Genomic DNA, 17398 nt, shown 5'->3' on the forward strand with positions numbered 1-17398 from the left:
ATAATTTTCAATCTATTAAGAAATCGAGGCCAAGTCAATATCATCTCCCTTGGATATCAGAAATTTTAGAGTTTTGTGGATTCTAATGGTGTTATTTTTTGTCGAAATATATAAATCCAATTTTTCTTCTGATCTGACCGTGTCAGAAACTTGCAATATCGACGAAATGGAAGATATTCTAAAACGACCCAACGAAATTATCAACGTCGATTTTGGTCGTGGCATTTCTACAGTTTTAACGGTAAGTTAAGGTCTGGTTTTATATTTGTCTTCAAATAACGTTTTAAGTTTGAATATATATTATTTGTACCAGCGCCAAAAGTATTGCATTTCCAAAGCGTGTGCATCGCCTTTGCTTTAGGTGCTGTGGCCCTGTTTCCCGGCCTTGTGGGGCCCAACGGGATCTCCGGTGCCACCTGTGCTGGGTTTCGCTGGGCTTCAGTGGGCCCGTCGTCCCCCTTTAGGCGCCATTTCTAACGGGCTTCCAATGCTAGAGCATTCGCTCTTATTCCCACTGCTGTGTGCAAAGTGATTGGTTGGTTGTCCCATTGTTGCACATTCTGCTTGATTGAGCGGCTTGCGTCGAAGGTGTGACCGTCAGCGGCAGGGTTCTCTTGCTTCCTTGGCTGTTCTGTCACCTGTTTGGGCTGTGGACGCTGGCGTAGGGCATAAGACCTCCGGTGGTGTGCACTCTGTTTTGCAGTACACCGGACTATAAATCTGATCAATGTGCCTCTAAAGTCACCTATTCATTATAACCCTGCATAAGTCCCATAATCAAAGCTTTGATAGAGTTACTTTTAACATTTAGATAAAATGAATCGATTGTATCGTCAATTATTAAATATAAAGCAATGTTTTTCATACCTTCTGTTTTTTCCATAACTCTGATATTCATTGCGAATTTAAATAATTGTGGTTATATTTAAAATACCAAACCATAAAGGGAAAAAACACTCAAAATAATGGCTTTCCTAATCGGCCCCAAAACAATGTCTAAATATTATTACCTTAAAAATTAGTTAAATAATATGTGATTATATTGGATTTAAATATCCGTAGAAGGAAAATACAAGAAAAAATATTGAAATTAAAATTTAACTATTCATTTGAGCATGTTACAGTACCATGATTTTGTCTCTTAATTTCCTCTAACTTCTATTTAACTAACTTATAAATTATTGCGATTTCAATAAATAAAAAAATGTATATAAAATATTTTATATAAAATTTATTCTATTGATTATAATGGTACAAAAATATAAATTTATTTTTATTTCCAAATTTTAAACAACATTATCGTAATATAGATGAAAGTATTACTATAAATGGAAATGTACCGAATTTAATACGTGAACCTTATTTAAAATATTGAAAACCACCTCTAAGAATATGTGTTTTCTTAACAGAGGGATTAAACACACACAAAGCTTTGGGTGTAAAAAATACAATTTTTACAACCGGATAAATTGTCCACTATTTTTATATGTAAGAGCCATAGAGTGGGTTATTTTTTTATTAAAGTCCAATGAACCTACTTTTTTTAGTCCTATTTTCTGATAAAACAATGTCCCTTTACAAAATCAGTGAGCTAATCCAAACAATTGAAGGGTAACATTACCCCAATCAATATTGAAACGCTGTTCACTAGGAACCGTATTTCAACCACCCATTACATTAACTTGATAAGCACAATATAACAACCTAGAAGGATTTTCTACCAAAAGCATCATTTTCTAAATATCCTAGTGCATTAACGACGATCCCAATCTTAATTAACATCTTAATTAACATCTTAATTAACATCGAGTTTCTTTATATAATAACAAACATCCTGTTTTAAAAAGAGGTATTGAAAATAATCTTCCAGAGTACCTAACATAGCATACCCATTATATATTCATAATTAGCTAGGCTAATACGCTAGGCACTACCTTAATCACAAGTCATCTAACGACTTTTAATGCCTTAAACAGGTGGCCGGATTACAATGCGTAGGAGGGTGGTGACAAGCCCTGCGAGCCAACAGCTCAATACACTAAATATCACAGTTAACCTTTACAAGTTTTTGTGGAAAGATGAAACCGAAGAACTTGGGGGAAAAGCCCTTTAACCAGTGGGGAGAGATCTTGCAAACTCACACAGATGAAGTGGTTCCGAGCTTTCTCCCCGTTCCAAAAGCTTCGATCGAACCAGGCCCCTGTTGCTGCGAGTTTAAAGTGCTAACCACACCGCCACCCCCATTTTGTCATACCGTCATTTAGTCCCATTTCTTCTGATATTTCTCCCAAGTCATAGTTCTCCCAATCTCAATTCCCAAACCCCAAATATCACTTCTCCCAGAAATGCTTCAAAAAGTAAAATTAGTTATTTTCATATTAAGTTGAAGCCCTAATTAGTTGTTTCTGAAATAATTTCAGGCGTTTTGATTTTGGTCTCCAGTTCCTCTCTTATTTTTTGGCTTAACGTCGAGTTCGTGATACCTTTTAATAGTTGGGGGTGAGTCTGATTTAACACCATGGCACCACATCAACCTCTGGTCACGAGAAGTGCCCTCTCCCAGACAAGTATTTACGAACCAATCAGCCATTTCTTTGTAGTGCGGCATATCGTCAATGCGCTGTTGAGGAACCATTTCAAATCCTATCATCCTTCTCATAGACATCTCGAATTCAGTATTGATGTTGAATACGTCCACTAGACCAGGGACTTGAACTTTTCGCCAGATTGCTTGTGCAAAAGGATCACTTATACGAGAAACCGTAATAAGACTTTTTATAGAAGCCACTACAGCCTGTTCCAAATCAATAAAAAAGTAAACGTTAGACCGCGTATAATACGGATGGTTTGAAAGGCACAAAGCATTCAATCATCTGATGAAAACTAACTTAACGCGGAAAATATTTTTGTTTGAAATGTCCTGGGGAAAAGAACAGAAGATTAAATGGAATTGCGTTAAGTTAAAGCATAAACCTATAGCATTGCATAAACCTAGCCAGAGCCAGTGTATCATTTCTAAGCATAGCCTAAATCTTATCTGGAAAAAGACAAGATATCATGAAGCAGCAAAGTCAGTACCTTGTATAACAAACGGGTGATGGCCTAAGTAAAACGGCCTAAGTATGAAACGCCCTGAATAAAAATGGGTCAAATTTCGCATAGTTTCCAAGACCGAATATAACATTTTGTAGCAGATAGAGCTTGTATTCTAAATCTGGAATTGGTACTTAATTTAAATATCACAATTATGCGTACGTGGCTAGTGGGTTCTAGCAAATTGACTACAAATCAATATTAAAATTAAAATCTTAAAACATAGAAGCCAACGGAAGAAGACAATTCATAATTTTCAGTGACTTCGACTTAATTTTTTGAAAACTATGAAGATTCCAAGTCGAAAACCGCCAAAATCACTTACATCGGCAATTGGTCAACTTGTAGGTCGCCAATCACCACAAATTTATAAAGGGTCACCCGGGGTTAAATTTTCTATTGATAAACATGGCATTTGCCGCTTATCGATATAGAGTTATGTAGAAGTCAGCGGAAACGGTGGCTTCATGTACGTGAAACCAGTATGCAAATATGTTTAATGGATTTGGTGAGAAACACAGCTGTTCGTTAAGGTTGTACGGGAAAGCATCATTAAATTTTACGTAAAAGCACACTTTTTGTGGGTTCTAAATAAAACTATCACCTTGTTCATTGAATCTTTCTATGATATGATTTAAATCGTGGTAAAATGGCCAGAGTTTACACCGTTTATAAAAGTTTAATTTTCAAATATCGTGTTTTAATATGAGTATTTTTTGTCAGCGCAAATATCCATGGTATGCCAAAGAGTATAAGAAGCGATACAAACCTATTCCTGGAAAACGTGGAGGATATGAATACACTCAACATTTTCACTTGTACAAAGTTGTTCTAATCTGGTACAAAGAAATGTTGGGAAGATTTTGCCAAAACAAATGGCTTAGAACGGACGGCAAATTTGGAATGTACTTTGCGAAAACTTCGCCCCACGTCGTCTTTGTAGCCCCTTCAGCAAGCTTGAATGTTTCGACATTGAAAGAAGAAATTTTTCGCGCCAAGTAAGTTTCGGTTTTTCTCTTCAAATTAATAACCAATAAAAAGTTTGTTTAAAAATATTCAGTTTTAGCAGTCAAACAAACAGTACAATTTAGAAAAATTATTTGTGAAAAGCTACCAACCTGTTATTTTTTATGACCTAATATCATATGTAACATAATTACTCATAAGATGCCACTGTACCTTATTCCATTCACAAATCTTCACTTACGGTTTGTTTCACCACGAACCCGTGAAAAGGTGGACTAAGTCACACTTTTGGCTAGTAATATATGTATTTCAGCCAATGGAAAACCTCTAAATTGGAATGGAATTTTCGGTGTCGGAATTTTAGTCAGCCCAATGTAGCTTTATTGAAATTTATAAACTCGCTCGGTTTGTGCGGATGAAGTTAAATAATGAGTAGTTTAGAAAATAAAAGGTTGGGGAAAATGACCAATAAAAGATCGCTTTCCGAAAATGGAACAAGTCGTCGAAGTGGGATATTCCACCAGCGTTATTAAAATCCATATCAAGCCTAGAAGAGTTAGGCCTAGGCTAAAAGAATCTGCAAAGACTCCAACCTCGTAGATGAGCCAGAAAAGCTCAACCGGAATTTCAACTTTTTTTTTCAATAAACCTGCTTCTTTTATTTGACAATGCAAATTTATTTTAGAACGTGAATCTCCAAGAACTTCATTAATTTGCAAATTAATTACATTAACAGAACTTGACACTATATTGTAGTTCATTTTAGCTCCTAAGCCTTGGTTGTTCAAACCGGTTTATTTAATAAAATAATGGCCGTCGGCTTATCAGACGTATAGCTAATTGGGCGACGGCATTATCGGCATTTGAGATTCTATGAAATCAAATATGACGTCAAATATTACGTAGGGTACGGCTGACGCAATATCTGTGAAACAATCCGTTAGTGAAGAAATAGAGCTAGTGGCATACTTATGAGTAATTATTTTACATATGCGAATATCTCAGTTACAATTTGATCTATTTTGACAAAACCAATTTCAATTAGGGTTTTCGAGTATGCTCTACAACGTGTACCTTTCGTTTACCACCTAGTATAATAAAAATCCAAAACCGTGAAAAATGTCATGATTGTTTTTTAAATTTCCAAATAACAACGACATTCCCCGATAGTGTACATCCTGTAAGTTTCATATTTCTTGTTAATAAAGTTTTTGAGAAAAATAACCAGGGCGACAAAATTAAAAGACCCTATATATGAAAACGCCTTATTTTCTATAATTGTTTTTCATTGGGAAAGTCGATATACCGGAACGTCGTTGGAGCTATCGCGGAAGAACCTAATTATAAGCAAATTTTGTAAGAGATTAATTGCGTCAATTAGTTAAATTAATTATTATTTAGTGACGTTGATTTAAATATAATTCGCAGCTGAAAGTTCATTGATCATGCACCGGTGTAATATCTTGTCGCGCCTTCCTGTACGCGATAGTTATGATGACGAAGCTATATAAAAGCACGAAGGAATAATACATTGATCTAAAGTCTTAAGACAACTGTGTCAAATCAAAGAATGGATCTTAGAATAAAAATACTTGTGGAAAAAAGGGTACTTACAGCTTTTTGTAAAATATATGTTTAACTTAAATGTTTCATCTGATTTCTTTTGACGACTTTAAAAAGTTTCGGGTTTTGTGCCTTATCACGTCTTTGTTTGGCATTAGACTATAGCGTTATATTTTTCTATCAGTTATGTTTTGTTGTATAATCTGTGCTTCTCTGTGTTTCAGGGCATTAGCATTCACTGAATCCGGTATGAATATTTATTATGGAAATGAGTATGCGCAGTTTGGATGCAAGAAATTCGTGGCATCTGAAACTGGCGTAGGATGGGAGCCCGTTAAATTAAATCGATTGTTTTTACTTTTCGCTGTTTTGATTGGAATCCACTTTTCCGTTCTACTTCTTCATTTGATCAACGCAGCGTGCGTTTTTCGATAACATAAAAAAAATCTTTCCGAAAATTCATGGTTGCAAACTACACGTATAAATAAACCACTAACTAGCTTTGAAGTCACGATTTTAATTGCCTTGTTTCTAAATTAATTGGCTCTCTTTACACCAATGGTTTGTTAAATATAAAAATATTTTAGAGCTCAATCAGAGCACTTCCTTAACCATGAAGCTTGGAAATATAAATTTTACATTTATTTTCTTTCATCAAACCGCAGTCAATTTAAAATGCCTTTATCACGCAACTCCTAGGGTTGCTAACGTAACTCAATTTGAAAACAAAAACTTTTAAAACGTATGTTTTTATTTTTTTTGTATTTTTATCTAACTTCTCAATAAAAGTTCTCTGTAGCTCGTCATAAAATGCAGACAATCCTCTGAAGAAAATTAAAAGCTAGACTTTTGCAGTTTTGAACTTATATTCGATTAATTACAATGTTTAAAATACAAAATGAGAGGTAGACGAATAGGGTAATATCATATTATTTTTGAAATTAAAAAAACTATCGTCAATTAATTTGATAAAGGTGAATTTCAAAATGCTAAAACAAATTGTATTTGCTTGAGCATAGCTTTCACGCCAATGACGTTGCTTTAGCTTCGTGACGCTTATTTAGCTTTAGAGCTAATCCAATAACAAGGCTTAGTTTATCAGAGCGATGTAACGCGAGGCTAGTGCGCGAGTAATGTCGACAGTAAGTTTATTCCTGAAGCCGCGAAATATCCCTTACTAAGATTTAAATACGTTGTCTCAGATAATGTGCATTTCACTAATTGGTATCGTTAACGATGTTCGGTCAATTGAGACTGTGTTTCAAATATGGATAAACGTTCCCTCATTTCATTGTGGTTGTTAATTAACTCACTATACGGAAACGTGTGCTAAAATGAAATACCATTATCTTCACCAGATTCCAAAACAAGAAACGACAGTTCTTAAATTGTATATTTTCTTGGATTTGAAAAAATGTCCTCGTTGGAACTGTTCAACAGATTTATTATTACCCTTGGTAGCGAAAAAAACTTTTTTACAATTATTAAAGTTTTTTAAAGTTTGCCGATGGCTAAATTTAACTGGTTTATTTGCAAGCAAAATGTTTTTTTCATTCTTATTTTCTGAATTTTGGGCGTTTCATTTTGCTATCTTGTACAAGGTTATAGGGAACCTCACAATTTACAAGCCACGGTGGCCCAGTCATATATCTGGAGAGAAATGCGTAATATTTTCACGTGGGAAATAAAATTGGATCGCCCTTACATAAGCATGAGGTATCGATACCTCTGATACCTTATTACTTTTTCAGTAGCATCATACGATAAGTAATACCCCAAGATTATCAATAGGTCGACCTTATAATCTCACCGCGAAACGCCACTGGTCCCAGTTCTGGTATACAGCGTATAATCTGTGAAACCATACGAAATCCTATGGGAAGTGATACCAGTGGTCCCAGGTTTTCTCATTTTAACTACTGATAAAATTGCAAATGTTTTGGGCTAAATAGAAGGTAATGTAGATTAACATTATTCTGATCATGCCTATTATTAGTTAAATAAAAATTTAACAAAATAGATCAAATAAATGAACATTTTGCTTAAGCCATTAAACAAGTTAGAAATCTGTTAAACCTGAAACAGGTTAAGAAATATGGTTTTTAAAGTTAAGCACTAGATTTGTTTCAAAGAAAAATAATATAAGTTTAAAAAAAAATTCATGTTGAGTGGAAAATCAAATGTTTTACTTTATCGCTGTACAGTTTTCAATAAAATTTGTAACGTACTTATTGAAAATTTTAAATAAACGTTTTACTTGGAGTTAAATATCTCAAATATAATTTGAATTCTTCAAAGAAGATCACCTCACTGAAGTTATTTTTTAGAAATGCAATAAAATTACATCTGTTAAATTTAAAAAAATATCATGCCAGTTTAAACAGAAATACATGAACCGAAATTATCATCGTCCTATTCCTCTAACACGGGAGGCAAGTTCCCCGTTTTCCCCCACGTTAGTGGCCGGATGTCATCTTCCCCTTCTCGAAAAGAGAACCTCCCCACCTCCGCGGCGAAGGTTTGAATACGCTACCTGGTGACGGCCCAGCGAACCTTTCTCGAAAAACAAATAAATAAAATATGATGCTGGGGAAAAATTAGAAGTGCATCATGTGTCATTGAAATAAAAGCTGTGACTATTAGAAGAAACGTTCAAGGAGAGAATAGCTCAAACAATTATCATCGTGATCAGTTGCTATTCATTAATGAAGCCCAGTTAACGACTAATAAAAACTAGACTACGTTCAGAATTATACCCAATAAATATTTGTATTATTTTGTTAAAATAATTGTACTTGTTTTATTTGAAATATAAAACTAAATAGCAACGTAAAGGTAGCCTTACTCGTAAACGAAATAATTTTTTTATTTCTAATTTCTACTAGTTATTTTCCCGTGGTTTATTTCGGTTTCTTCTTCTTCCATAGCCTTCTGTTTCTTTGGTCTTCCCATATTTTTTGCTACTGCAAGAATAAATATTTTTATCTGGGTTTCATATATCTTAAGTAGCTCCATTAAGTAATTGGTATATTTTCTGATTCTAATAAAACTAAGTATTTCTCTGTTCTTTCATACATAAATGGTATGGTGAGATTAGCGAAAAAGGTTTGGAATTCATCTACGTTTTCCATATTTAACAGCTGCTGCAGCTACCGCCTTCCACAGTTCCACTGACCTCTTCTCTATCAAAAACAAAACACGATTTTCTTCGATGAAATAATTATTCTTAGCCTCACTAGATGGCGGTCTAGTTAACCGTGGTGCATTCGAAATTTTCCCTGTAGTCGCGGGAGGCAGAAAATTAACAAGGCCTCGCTATTTAACCCTCCCCTGTCGCGCGGGGAAATTGCCCCCAATAAAAAGGAGGTCGTTGATAATTTCGGTTCATGTATTCGATAATTCAAAACATAGTTGCCTTCAAAATAGTTGTGGCGTACACAGTAAAAATTAAGGGTAAAAAAAACCTTTTAGAGTATATTCATTTTTTTTAGAAATTCATACCATAAAGGTTTTAATTTAAAACCGTAGTTGGGTGGACGGTGTAAATCCAAACCGTGCTTTAAACCGTTTTGGGTATGTTAAATGTATAAATTCAAGCCATTAACGGTGTTTAATTAAACTGTTTTTCGTATTCTTATAGCAGACACTCGCCCTTTAAATAAATAGTATATTAGTAAACCGGCTTGCATATGTTAAAGGTATTAATTCAAACCATTTATGGTGTATCAATGAACTTATTTGGGTATTCTAATCGCATAAATTCACTCCCTTATTAATGAATTAATAAACCGTTTCCGGTAAAATACTGGTATAAAATTAAACCCTAAATGGAATAATAGAAAACCGTAGCAATTATGCTAAAGGTACGAAACAAACTGTTTTGGGTATGCTAGAAGACCATATTTAAACCCCAAAAGGTATATCAACCAGCCATTATTAATTTCTAAAAAGTGCAAACTCCATCCCTTTCTGATGTATTAGCTAACCGATTTTGATAAATGATTCTACCATTTAAAGTTGCCTCAGGTAATTTAATATTATTCATTCAATCGTATAGGCTTAGAAAACTATTTTTGTTGCCGAGTAAATGTTTGAGGTTTTAAAAATACTTTTATAATTACATTGAAGTTTTACATTAATACATTTTCCCTTTTACAAAAATTTAATAAAAGGATAATCAGTTAAAACCCTAGACTAAATTTGTAACTGTTTAGTAATTTTTTAACTTTCGCCCCACATTTCGTTAAAGTCAGGCCTAACAAACCTGACTTAATTTAACTTAATGTTGTAAATAAAACGGAATTGTATTGGATATTAAATAACCATTACGGGGCCATTAACCCGGAAATTGTGTCCTTAAAATTCTACGCCTCTGTCACTTTGCTTTCGTCAATATAAATTTAATATTGTGCACCTGCTAATATTGTCGATTCCACATGGGCAATAACCGGAAATTTCGGTTTTTGCGAAATGTCAGATTTCTTGGAAAAAAAAACCTTTCGTGGTTTTCACAAAAAATTGACGGTATTGAAAGCAAAGAAAACCATTCTTTAGCGCCTAAAACGGGAAAAATCATAATTTAAAATATCAACTACAATTGTAAGAATATATCATTTGAAGTTTATTTTGTACTGTTTCTGGTACTTCCATTTTAAGAGCTTCTAAAATTTCAGACTTAAGCGTTGTCATGTTTTTCTTTGCTAATGTCCAAGCTTTCCCTAAATATTTATTTTGGTAAGTCTCTCGAAATCCGGAAACATCTTTTTAACAAAAATATTTTTAATCATAAGTATTTATAAAATAAAATATATAATTTAGAAAAATATTATCATACTTGATTGAGATTTTTAAGAACCCTTGGTATATTGAGATCCTGTATTAGATTTCTCCGGTCGCTAGTGGTTTTATCCATTTTGCTATAAATGGCCACCCAATCAATTTCGGCACTTTGCATCATAGTGATCATCTGGGCTTTGTCCTCAAAATCATTATTAGAATCTGTAGGCTTAAAGAGAAGGTAAATTCATTAAATGTCCATAAGCACTTGATAAAAGTAAAATTGTCAATAACCTCCAACTTATTACAGTTACGATAGAGTTTATTTCATGGTGGTCCATCATAGTTGTTTCTGTATTTTTATGATATGCTTTTCCGTATTTCTTTTTATGTTCGGCAACAATTTTCACATTTCCTAAATCTTTTAAAAATTTCTGATATTTTCACAGTAGTGTACTATACCAGTGATTCTAAAATATAATTTTTTTTAAATAAAATAGAGCCTTTTCCTTAGCCTCTTCTTTCAGAGTTTATAAGCCTAATAGAAACCATTATTTGCATGGTTGGCAAAAGTATTCTTTTTTTCTACAACAAATGTTCAAACATGTTTAAAAAAAATTGTCGGCCCTACAGGGTTGTCAAACTGGAGATTTTTTATTAAGAAACTTAAAAATGCTATATTTTTTAGGTGTAAGACTTGCTATATTGTTTAAAACTAGTGTTTTTCGTGAAATTAAAATATTTTTATGGTTAATAAAGCCTTAATTAATGGATTTCATGAACCAAAATAATTAAAAACCAACTGGTCTTAAGGAAAAACAGGTCTAAAAAATTTGTTTAAGACAAATTGAAAAAACATAAACCTGTGTTTTAAACACTTATTTTAAACTTGCCAGCCCTGAGTATTTGTCAAAAACTTACATGTCCATCTCCTGGTTCGGTCTTAAGGTGTGGGAATTCTAAAACCAATTTTTCAGCGAAATGTTTGTGAAATGAATATCTACCAAAATAATTGAAAGCCAATTCGTTAATAGGAACTTACAGGAGACGACCCGAGGTGTTACACACCAATTTAGTTCAAACTCAAGGGATTGGTAGACCTTCATGTAACTTGAAAAATCCTAAAGGGAATTTATTCAATGGGCAACGGTTTTGCCATGGCAACGGAAAATGTTTTTGACTACATAAAATGGAAAATTTCCCATTGAAAATAACGTGGGATTTTAATCGAAAGGTTTAAAAAACTGAAAGTATTTTAAAATACCAAAATTGCCAAATAATAGATCTAAATTAGCCCAATTTTAAAGTTTTGTAAAAATTATATAAAAATAAACTTAATTCGACCAACTATCTCAAAATTGTTTGAAATACTTTTTTTTTCAAAATTGAAAAATGTTAATAACACTGAAAAAAATTATCAAAATCGATAGTTTCGATCCAAAACGATCAAAATTGAAAGGAATTGATGGAAAATAATAGATAAAAATCAGCAAAATCTTTAAATTTTGAAAACAAAAGTATAAAAAATTAAAACAAATCAGTAGTTTCGATCATAAACCGCATTAATTCCCAATCTATATCCGTAGTTGTTTTGGTTTTAAAAGTTCTAAAATATTATTTACTTGATAAATAATAAATAAAAAATAAATGAAATTCATTAAAAATTATTTATATCAAATAAAATTGAGTAAAAACCTTTTAAAAATTAGGTATTTGGATTAAATTGGGTAAACCTTTGAAAATAAGTTATTTGCAATAAAATTGGGTGAAATTCATTAAAAATTAATTATATCAAATCAAATTGGGTTAAATACAGTTAATTGGGTGAAATAAAGAAATTACAATAAAATTGACCCAAATTGGGAAAAAATACTTATGAAAATTCGCTAAATTTGAACCAAATTGGGAGAAAAATAAAAAAAATAATAAAATTAGTAAAATAAAGAGATTTCGCTAAAATTGAGCCAAATTGGGTAAAATAAAGGTTTCGCTAAAAATAAGCCAATTTGGGTTAAAAAAAAAGTCGCCAAATGCCAGCGATTTTGGGCTTTAATTAACTCTGGCCGATAAAATCCAGGTCCTACGAGCATTGGAGATTTTCACCATAGCCAAATACGTTTACTACGATTTTCACCATAGCCAAATTCGTTTACAACGATTTTCACCATAGCCAAATTCGTTTACAACGATTTTCACCACAGCCAAATTCGTTTACAACGATTTTCACCATAGCCAAATTCGTTTAGAACGATTTTCACCATAGCCAAATTCGTTTACAACGATTTTCACCATAGCCAAATTCGTTTACAACGATTTTCACCATAGCCAAATTCGTTTACAACGATTTTCACCACAGCCAAATTCGTTTACAACGATTTTCACCATAGCCAAATTCGTTTAGAACGATTTTCACCATAGCCAAATTCGTTTACAACGATTTTCACCATAGCCAAATTCGTTTACAACGATTTTCACCATAGCCAAATTCGTTTACAACGATTTTCACCACAGCCAAATTCGTTTACAACGATTTTCACCATAGCCAAATTCGTTTAGAACGATTTTCACCATAGCCAAATTCGTTTACAACGATTTTCACCATAGCCAAATTCGTTTACAACGATTTTCACCATAGCCAAATTCGTTTACAACGATTTTCACCACAGCCAAATTCGTTTACAACGATTTTCACCATAGCCAAATTCGTTTACAACGATTTTCACCATAGCCAAATTCGTTTACAACGATTTTCACCATAGCCAAATTCGTTTACAACGATTTTCACCATAGCCAAATTCGTTTACAACGATTTTCACCATAGCCAAATTCGTTTACAACGATTTTCACCATAGCCAAATTCGTTTACAACGATTTTCACCATAGCCAAATTCGTTTACAACGATTTTCACCACAGCCAAATTCGTTTACAACGATTTTCACCACAGCCAAATTCGTTTACAACGATTTTCACCAGAGCCAAATTCGTTTACAACGATTTTCACCATAGCCAAATTCGTTTACAACGATTTTCACCATAGCCAAATTCGTTTACAACGATTTTCACCATAGCCAAATTCGTTTACAACGATTTTCACCATAGACAAATTCGTGAGTTGGTGAATGGTCTGGGCTGACTGACAATTATCGTTTTGAGTTCGATTAACGGCATGCATATTTTAGGGCTAACTTCGATTCCATTACAGAGATGAAAAGATATCCTTTATTTACGAGAAACGGGACGTGCCTCGTTAAAATACGAAATTATTTCCGAAACTTCATTTTCTACGATTAATACATGTAAGTGCGATAGCAATTTGCTACCGTCTTTTAAGTTTTAAGGCTTTCTAGTTTAACGAACATTCAATATACCAACCAAATAGAAGACGATATATGATTCGCTGTCCATAAGTCCTCTTTCAATTTACCATTGTCGAGGGAAATCTTTACTCGAAACCCATATGCGCTTTGGATAGACAATTTTAACTTTCACCTTAGCAGATATCGATTCGTCGATTTCTGCGAGAGGGAATCGTTAGCGATCACCTATAAGAATAAAGGAGGTTTTGTCCCTTTTTTCAATGGTCCTTAATGATCGGCTGGAACTCGAGCCCAAGGTTTTTTTAGAATGTGTTGTCATTCGCAAAGGTTCTTCAGTGTGTAGAAAGATTGATAAAAATGAAATTCAGGACTTGATCGTTTATACACCAGATCTTCGTGCGAATTACTTGCTTTATTTTTACAAATTACCAAATGCCAAGCATTAGCAAAAGAAATTACAAGTAATTGCAGGATTTTCGGAACGTATAGTCTGTGATCTTTTAAAAATAAATCGTCTTCTTTTGACAGTTCATGTTTAACTATCTGAAATGCTTGACCGTGTACCAATATACTTTGAAATTTTCCAATTTTAATTACCAGCGCCATACATAACCTGCTCCAACCTCCAGTCTCAATATTCCTACGGAGGCCTGGAGACCAGAGGCCCCTTAGTCGCTTCTTAGACCGGAGACCGGAGACCCTAACCGTGGCGGAAAATTGTCGTCTTCCGTCTCATTCCTCGACTAGCTCATAAAGAAGAGTATATAATTAAATTATGCGGTAGCTTCAACATAAGTCGATGTTAATAATATCAGAATTTTATAAGATACGTCTACGAGAAAAGTCACAATGGTCCAACTCTATTAGCTTGAATGCTTGATACATTATCTGTGCAGGCTCCCACAAGTTTCTAAGTCACGTTTGCAGCGGAACAATAATGCGGGGCTCAATAAGTCGTCATAGTTACTTTTAAAATAAATAGATAGGGAAAATATATTTTTTAAACTGGTACATATTCAAATTATAATTTTTTCCTTTTACAATTTATATCCACTGTTTTTTTGCAGGTAATAAAAAATTAACACTGTCTCCCGCAAACGAAGGTACATGTATGAATCTTATGTCCTAGATAAATACTTATATCGTAGTAATATAAACTTCCTTATTATTTTTAACTTCTGATAATACAAATAAATGTAAGTTTCAAATGTTACAATTAGCAATGGTAGTGACACACCTAGCCCAAATGGGCCTTTTTATTAGTTATAGCGTATAAGATTAATCTCGTCTACTCTGGAGAAATAGAGCAAGAATTAAAACTAATGACCTTGAGGGTAAAAACGAGGATGGAACAGTTAACCTTTAGTCTACCAAGGTTAGAATAAATTAAAATAATAAAGATTTTAAAATATCTACTAAATGCCATCCATATGACATATTTTAGTAATATTATTTTTATTCGACATTGCAAATACAGACTGTATCGAAAGATTTTAATATCTTAATTTTACTAAACTTTTCGATGGTGCGCATTTAAACCTTCTTATCTTATACTAATAAATAAAAGTTTTTATTCACTATAAGCACTTAAACAAAGTTACATAGAAATAAAAGAAATTAGCACAAGGTTGCCAGGTAATCGGCAAGCGAAGCACCCGGGGGGAACGAGTTAAGAACTGATGCTGCGTTCCCTCTTTGAACCGCAATAGCAATTCTTTGGGTGAGAAATTCCACCGATCGTGGCTCGCCGGTAACCTGACGAATTCGACGCCCGATGGCATGTATGAACGCCAAACCGTCCCGACCGAAGGAGCCGAGGGTTTCGATGGCGACGGCCTTAAACTTATATCGACTCTCGAGGCCCTCGTATTTGACTTTCTTCTTTTGTTCAGCCTGGGTAGCCGCCCAGAGAGGGGCTGAGGAAGAAGAGGCCAAATACGAGGACGCTAGAGGGTCGGTACAGGTGAAGTCCCAGACAAGGGATTTCCCGCCCGACCAAGGGACCAGGATTATTCCGTCTGGGCGTTTTCCGTCATCACGCGAAAGACCCGGCGGCTCCAGGATGCACGGAACTCCAGCGGAGACCAGGGCACGTTTTAAAAGGTCGTTCACAGCACCGTGACGGGAAAGTCGACCCGCGCTACGCTTACAGCTAAGACCATGGGTGCCGAAAGAGTCAACAGCACTTCCACAATTACACAGATGCGGGCGCCCAGGCGAAGGCCGACGGCGATTCGAAATGAATCGTCGTTTAAGAGGGTGCCAAGAGAGGGCGAGGGGAGCGCGTTTAACCAGCATCCCGACTCCTTAGATTTTACCGAGTGCAGTCTTGCCTTGTCCCTATCAGTGACAGCGCAGTCCCACAGGAAAGCGGACGACTTTTCGATAAATGGGCTCTCCCATACTTTTTGATGGGGCCAGTGGTCAGAGAGCGGTAAATTTGCGTCTGTCCTGAGCTTCCACTGTGTTAAGGCATCATGAAACGCGGGATCTGAAGAGACGGAAATTTACGCGGGTAGAATGTCGCGCACCAGGCCGACTACGCTGGAGGCCGAAGCCAGGAATGCTGGCAGGGATAAAGTAGCCGCTTGTCGATCTCCAAGACCGCCCGCTGCCACCGGAAGCGAGGATTGTATCCAAGGAGCGTCGTCCATCAAAATATTTGTGACGTCTTGCAGCGCAACACGTAGGGTATCGTCGAACGACTGAAGCCCGCCCTCGAATCCCAGAAAGGGGAGCTACGTAGAAGATACGAGAGCTTAGGAATAGCCAACGAGTTCTTTAAGAGGAAGAAGCCGTGATGAGCCGATATTGCTTTGAGGTTCACGACCATTGTTTTTAGCGCCGCAATCTTACTCGTGATGCACGAGGAAATAGCTTCGTCCGAAAGGGGCGCACCGAGAAGGACGTAATCGGAGCGAGCGACTGTTGAGATACCAGGGGCTGCCGATTCGAAAAGGGACTGAAAGTAAGCTTGATCAAATAAACACGGATTCAGGATAAGAAGCTCGCACTTCGAAGGGTTTAGTGCCAGACCGATGTCCGATGAAAGTTCTTGCAGGAGGTTTAAGTCTTCGAGGACCACTTCGGGGCTGTCGCCGAGTGAAGAATCGTCTAAATACCAGATATTCAGCTCTGACTTCATGCGGGAAGCTACACGCTGCACGATGAGACAAAATAAGGCTGGGCCCAATGGATCCCCTTGTTGAATACCTCTGTCAGAGGGAATGTGCGATTTGTCATAGGTGAGATGAGAGGACCCCTTGTAGCACTGACGTAAAAACGGAAAGAGATCGGGGAGCTCCTCATACACGCTGTGGAGGAAACGATCCCTACGAACCACGTTGAAAGCGTTGCAGAAATCAACTTTCAGCAAGACCTTGGTCTCCTGGTGATGGTAGTTGACATAAATGCGGGCCGCGTGGGCTGCGGCTTCAGCCCCTCCGCGAGAACCAAAACCCAACTGCACTGGACGAAGCAAAGGGCCAAGAGTTGGCATAATATGGGAGCAGGCCAACTTGGCGACCAGCCGACGTATGGTATTGCCAACCGCTATTGGACGAACGCCTCCGTCTTTCTTTTTAAGGGCGCATAAAGAGGCACCATATAGGATGGGGCAGATATCCGCAGGAACACGGCCCGCGAGCATGAGGTTGCAGAGGTGTGTTAGGGATTTGAGAAG

General features: G+C 35.6%; 1 protein-coding gene and 1 long non-coding RNA gene across 2 annotated transcripts; both read right to left on the reverse strand.

The window, feature by feature from the left end:
* Positions 1-9776: 9776 nt before the first annotated feature.
* Positions 9777-11657, reverse strand: LOC149944406 (uncharacterized). The gene is made up of 4 exons (XR_016480954.1): positions 11320-11657; positions 10693-10868; positions 10457-10627; positions 9777-10382 (listed from the first exon to the last, which is right to left on the reverse strand). It is a non-coding gene; the product is annotated as an uncharacterized LOC149944406 (long non-coding RNA).
* Positions 11658-16223: 4566 nt separating this feature from the next.
* LOC149944407 (uncharacterized) lies at positions 16224-17365 on the reverse strand. Its single transcript, XM_090176346.1, has 2 exons — positions 16532-17365; positions 16224-16454 (listed from the first exon to the last, which is right to left on the reverse strand). Exons 1-2 carry the CDS (start codon positions 17363-17365, stop codon positions 16224-16226), a joined length of 1065 nt encoding a protein of 354 aa, XP_090032472.1.
* Positions 17366-17398: the final 33 nt, after the last annotated feature.

The sequence above is a fragment of the Leiobunum rupestre genome, chromosome 5 (assembly GCF_980474605.1).
Source record: "Leiobunum rupestre chromosome 5, qqLeiRupe1.1.hap1, whole genome shotgun sequence".
Taxonomy (NCBI): Eukaryota; Metazoa; Arthropoda; class Arachnida; order Opiliones; family Sclerosomatidae; genus Leiobunum; species Leiobunum rupestre.

Coding starts and splice junctions, on each gene's coding strand:
- LOC149944407 (XM_090176346.1), bottom strand. CDS start 17,365: ATGCTCGCGGGCCGTGTTCCTGCGGATATCTGCCCCATCCTATATGGT. Junction 16,455..16,531: donor CAATGGTCGTGAACCTCAAA/GCAATATCGGCT, acceptor TCTTCTACGTAG/CTCCCCTTTCTGGGATTCGA.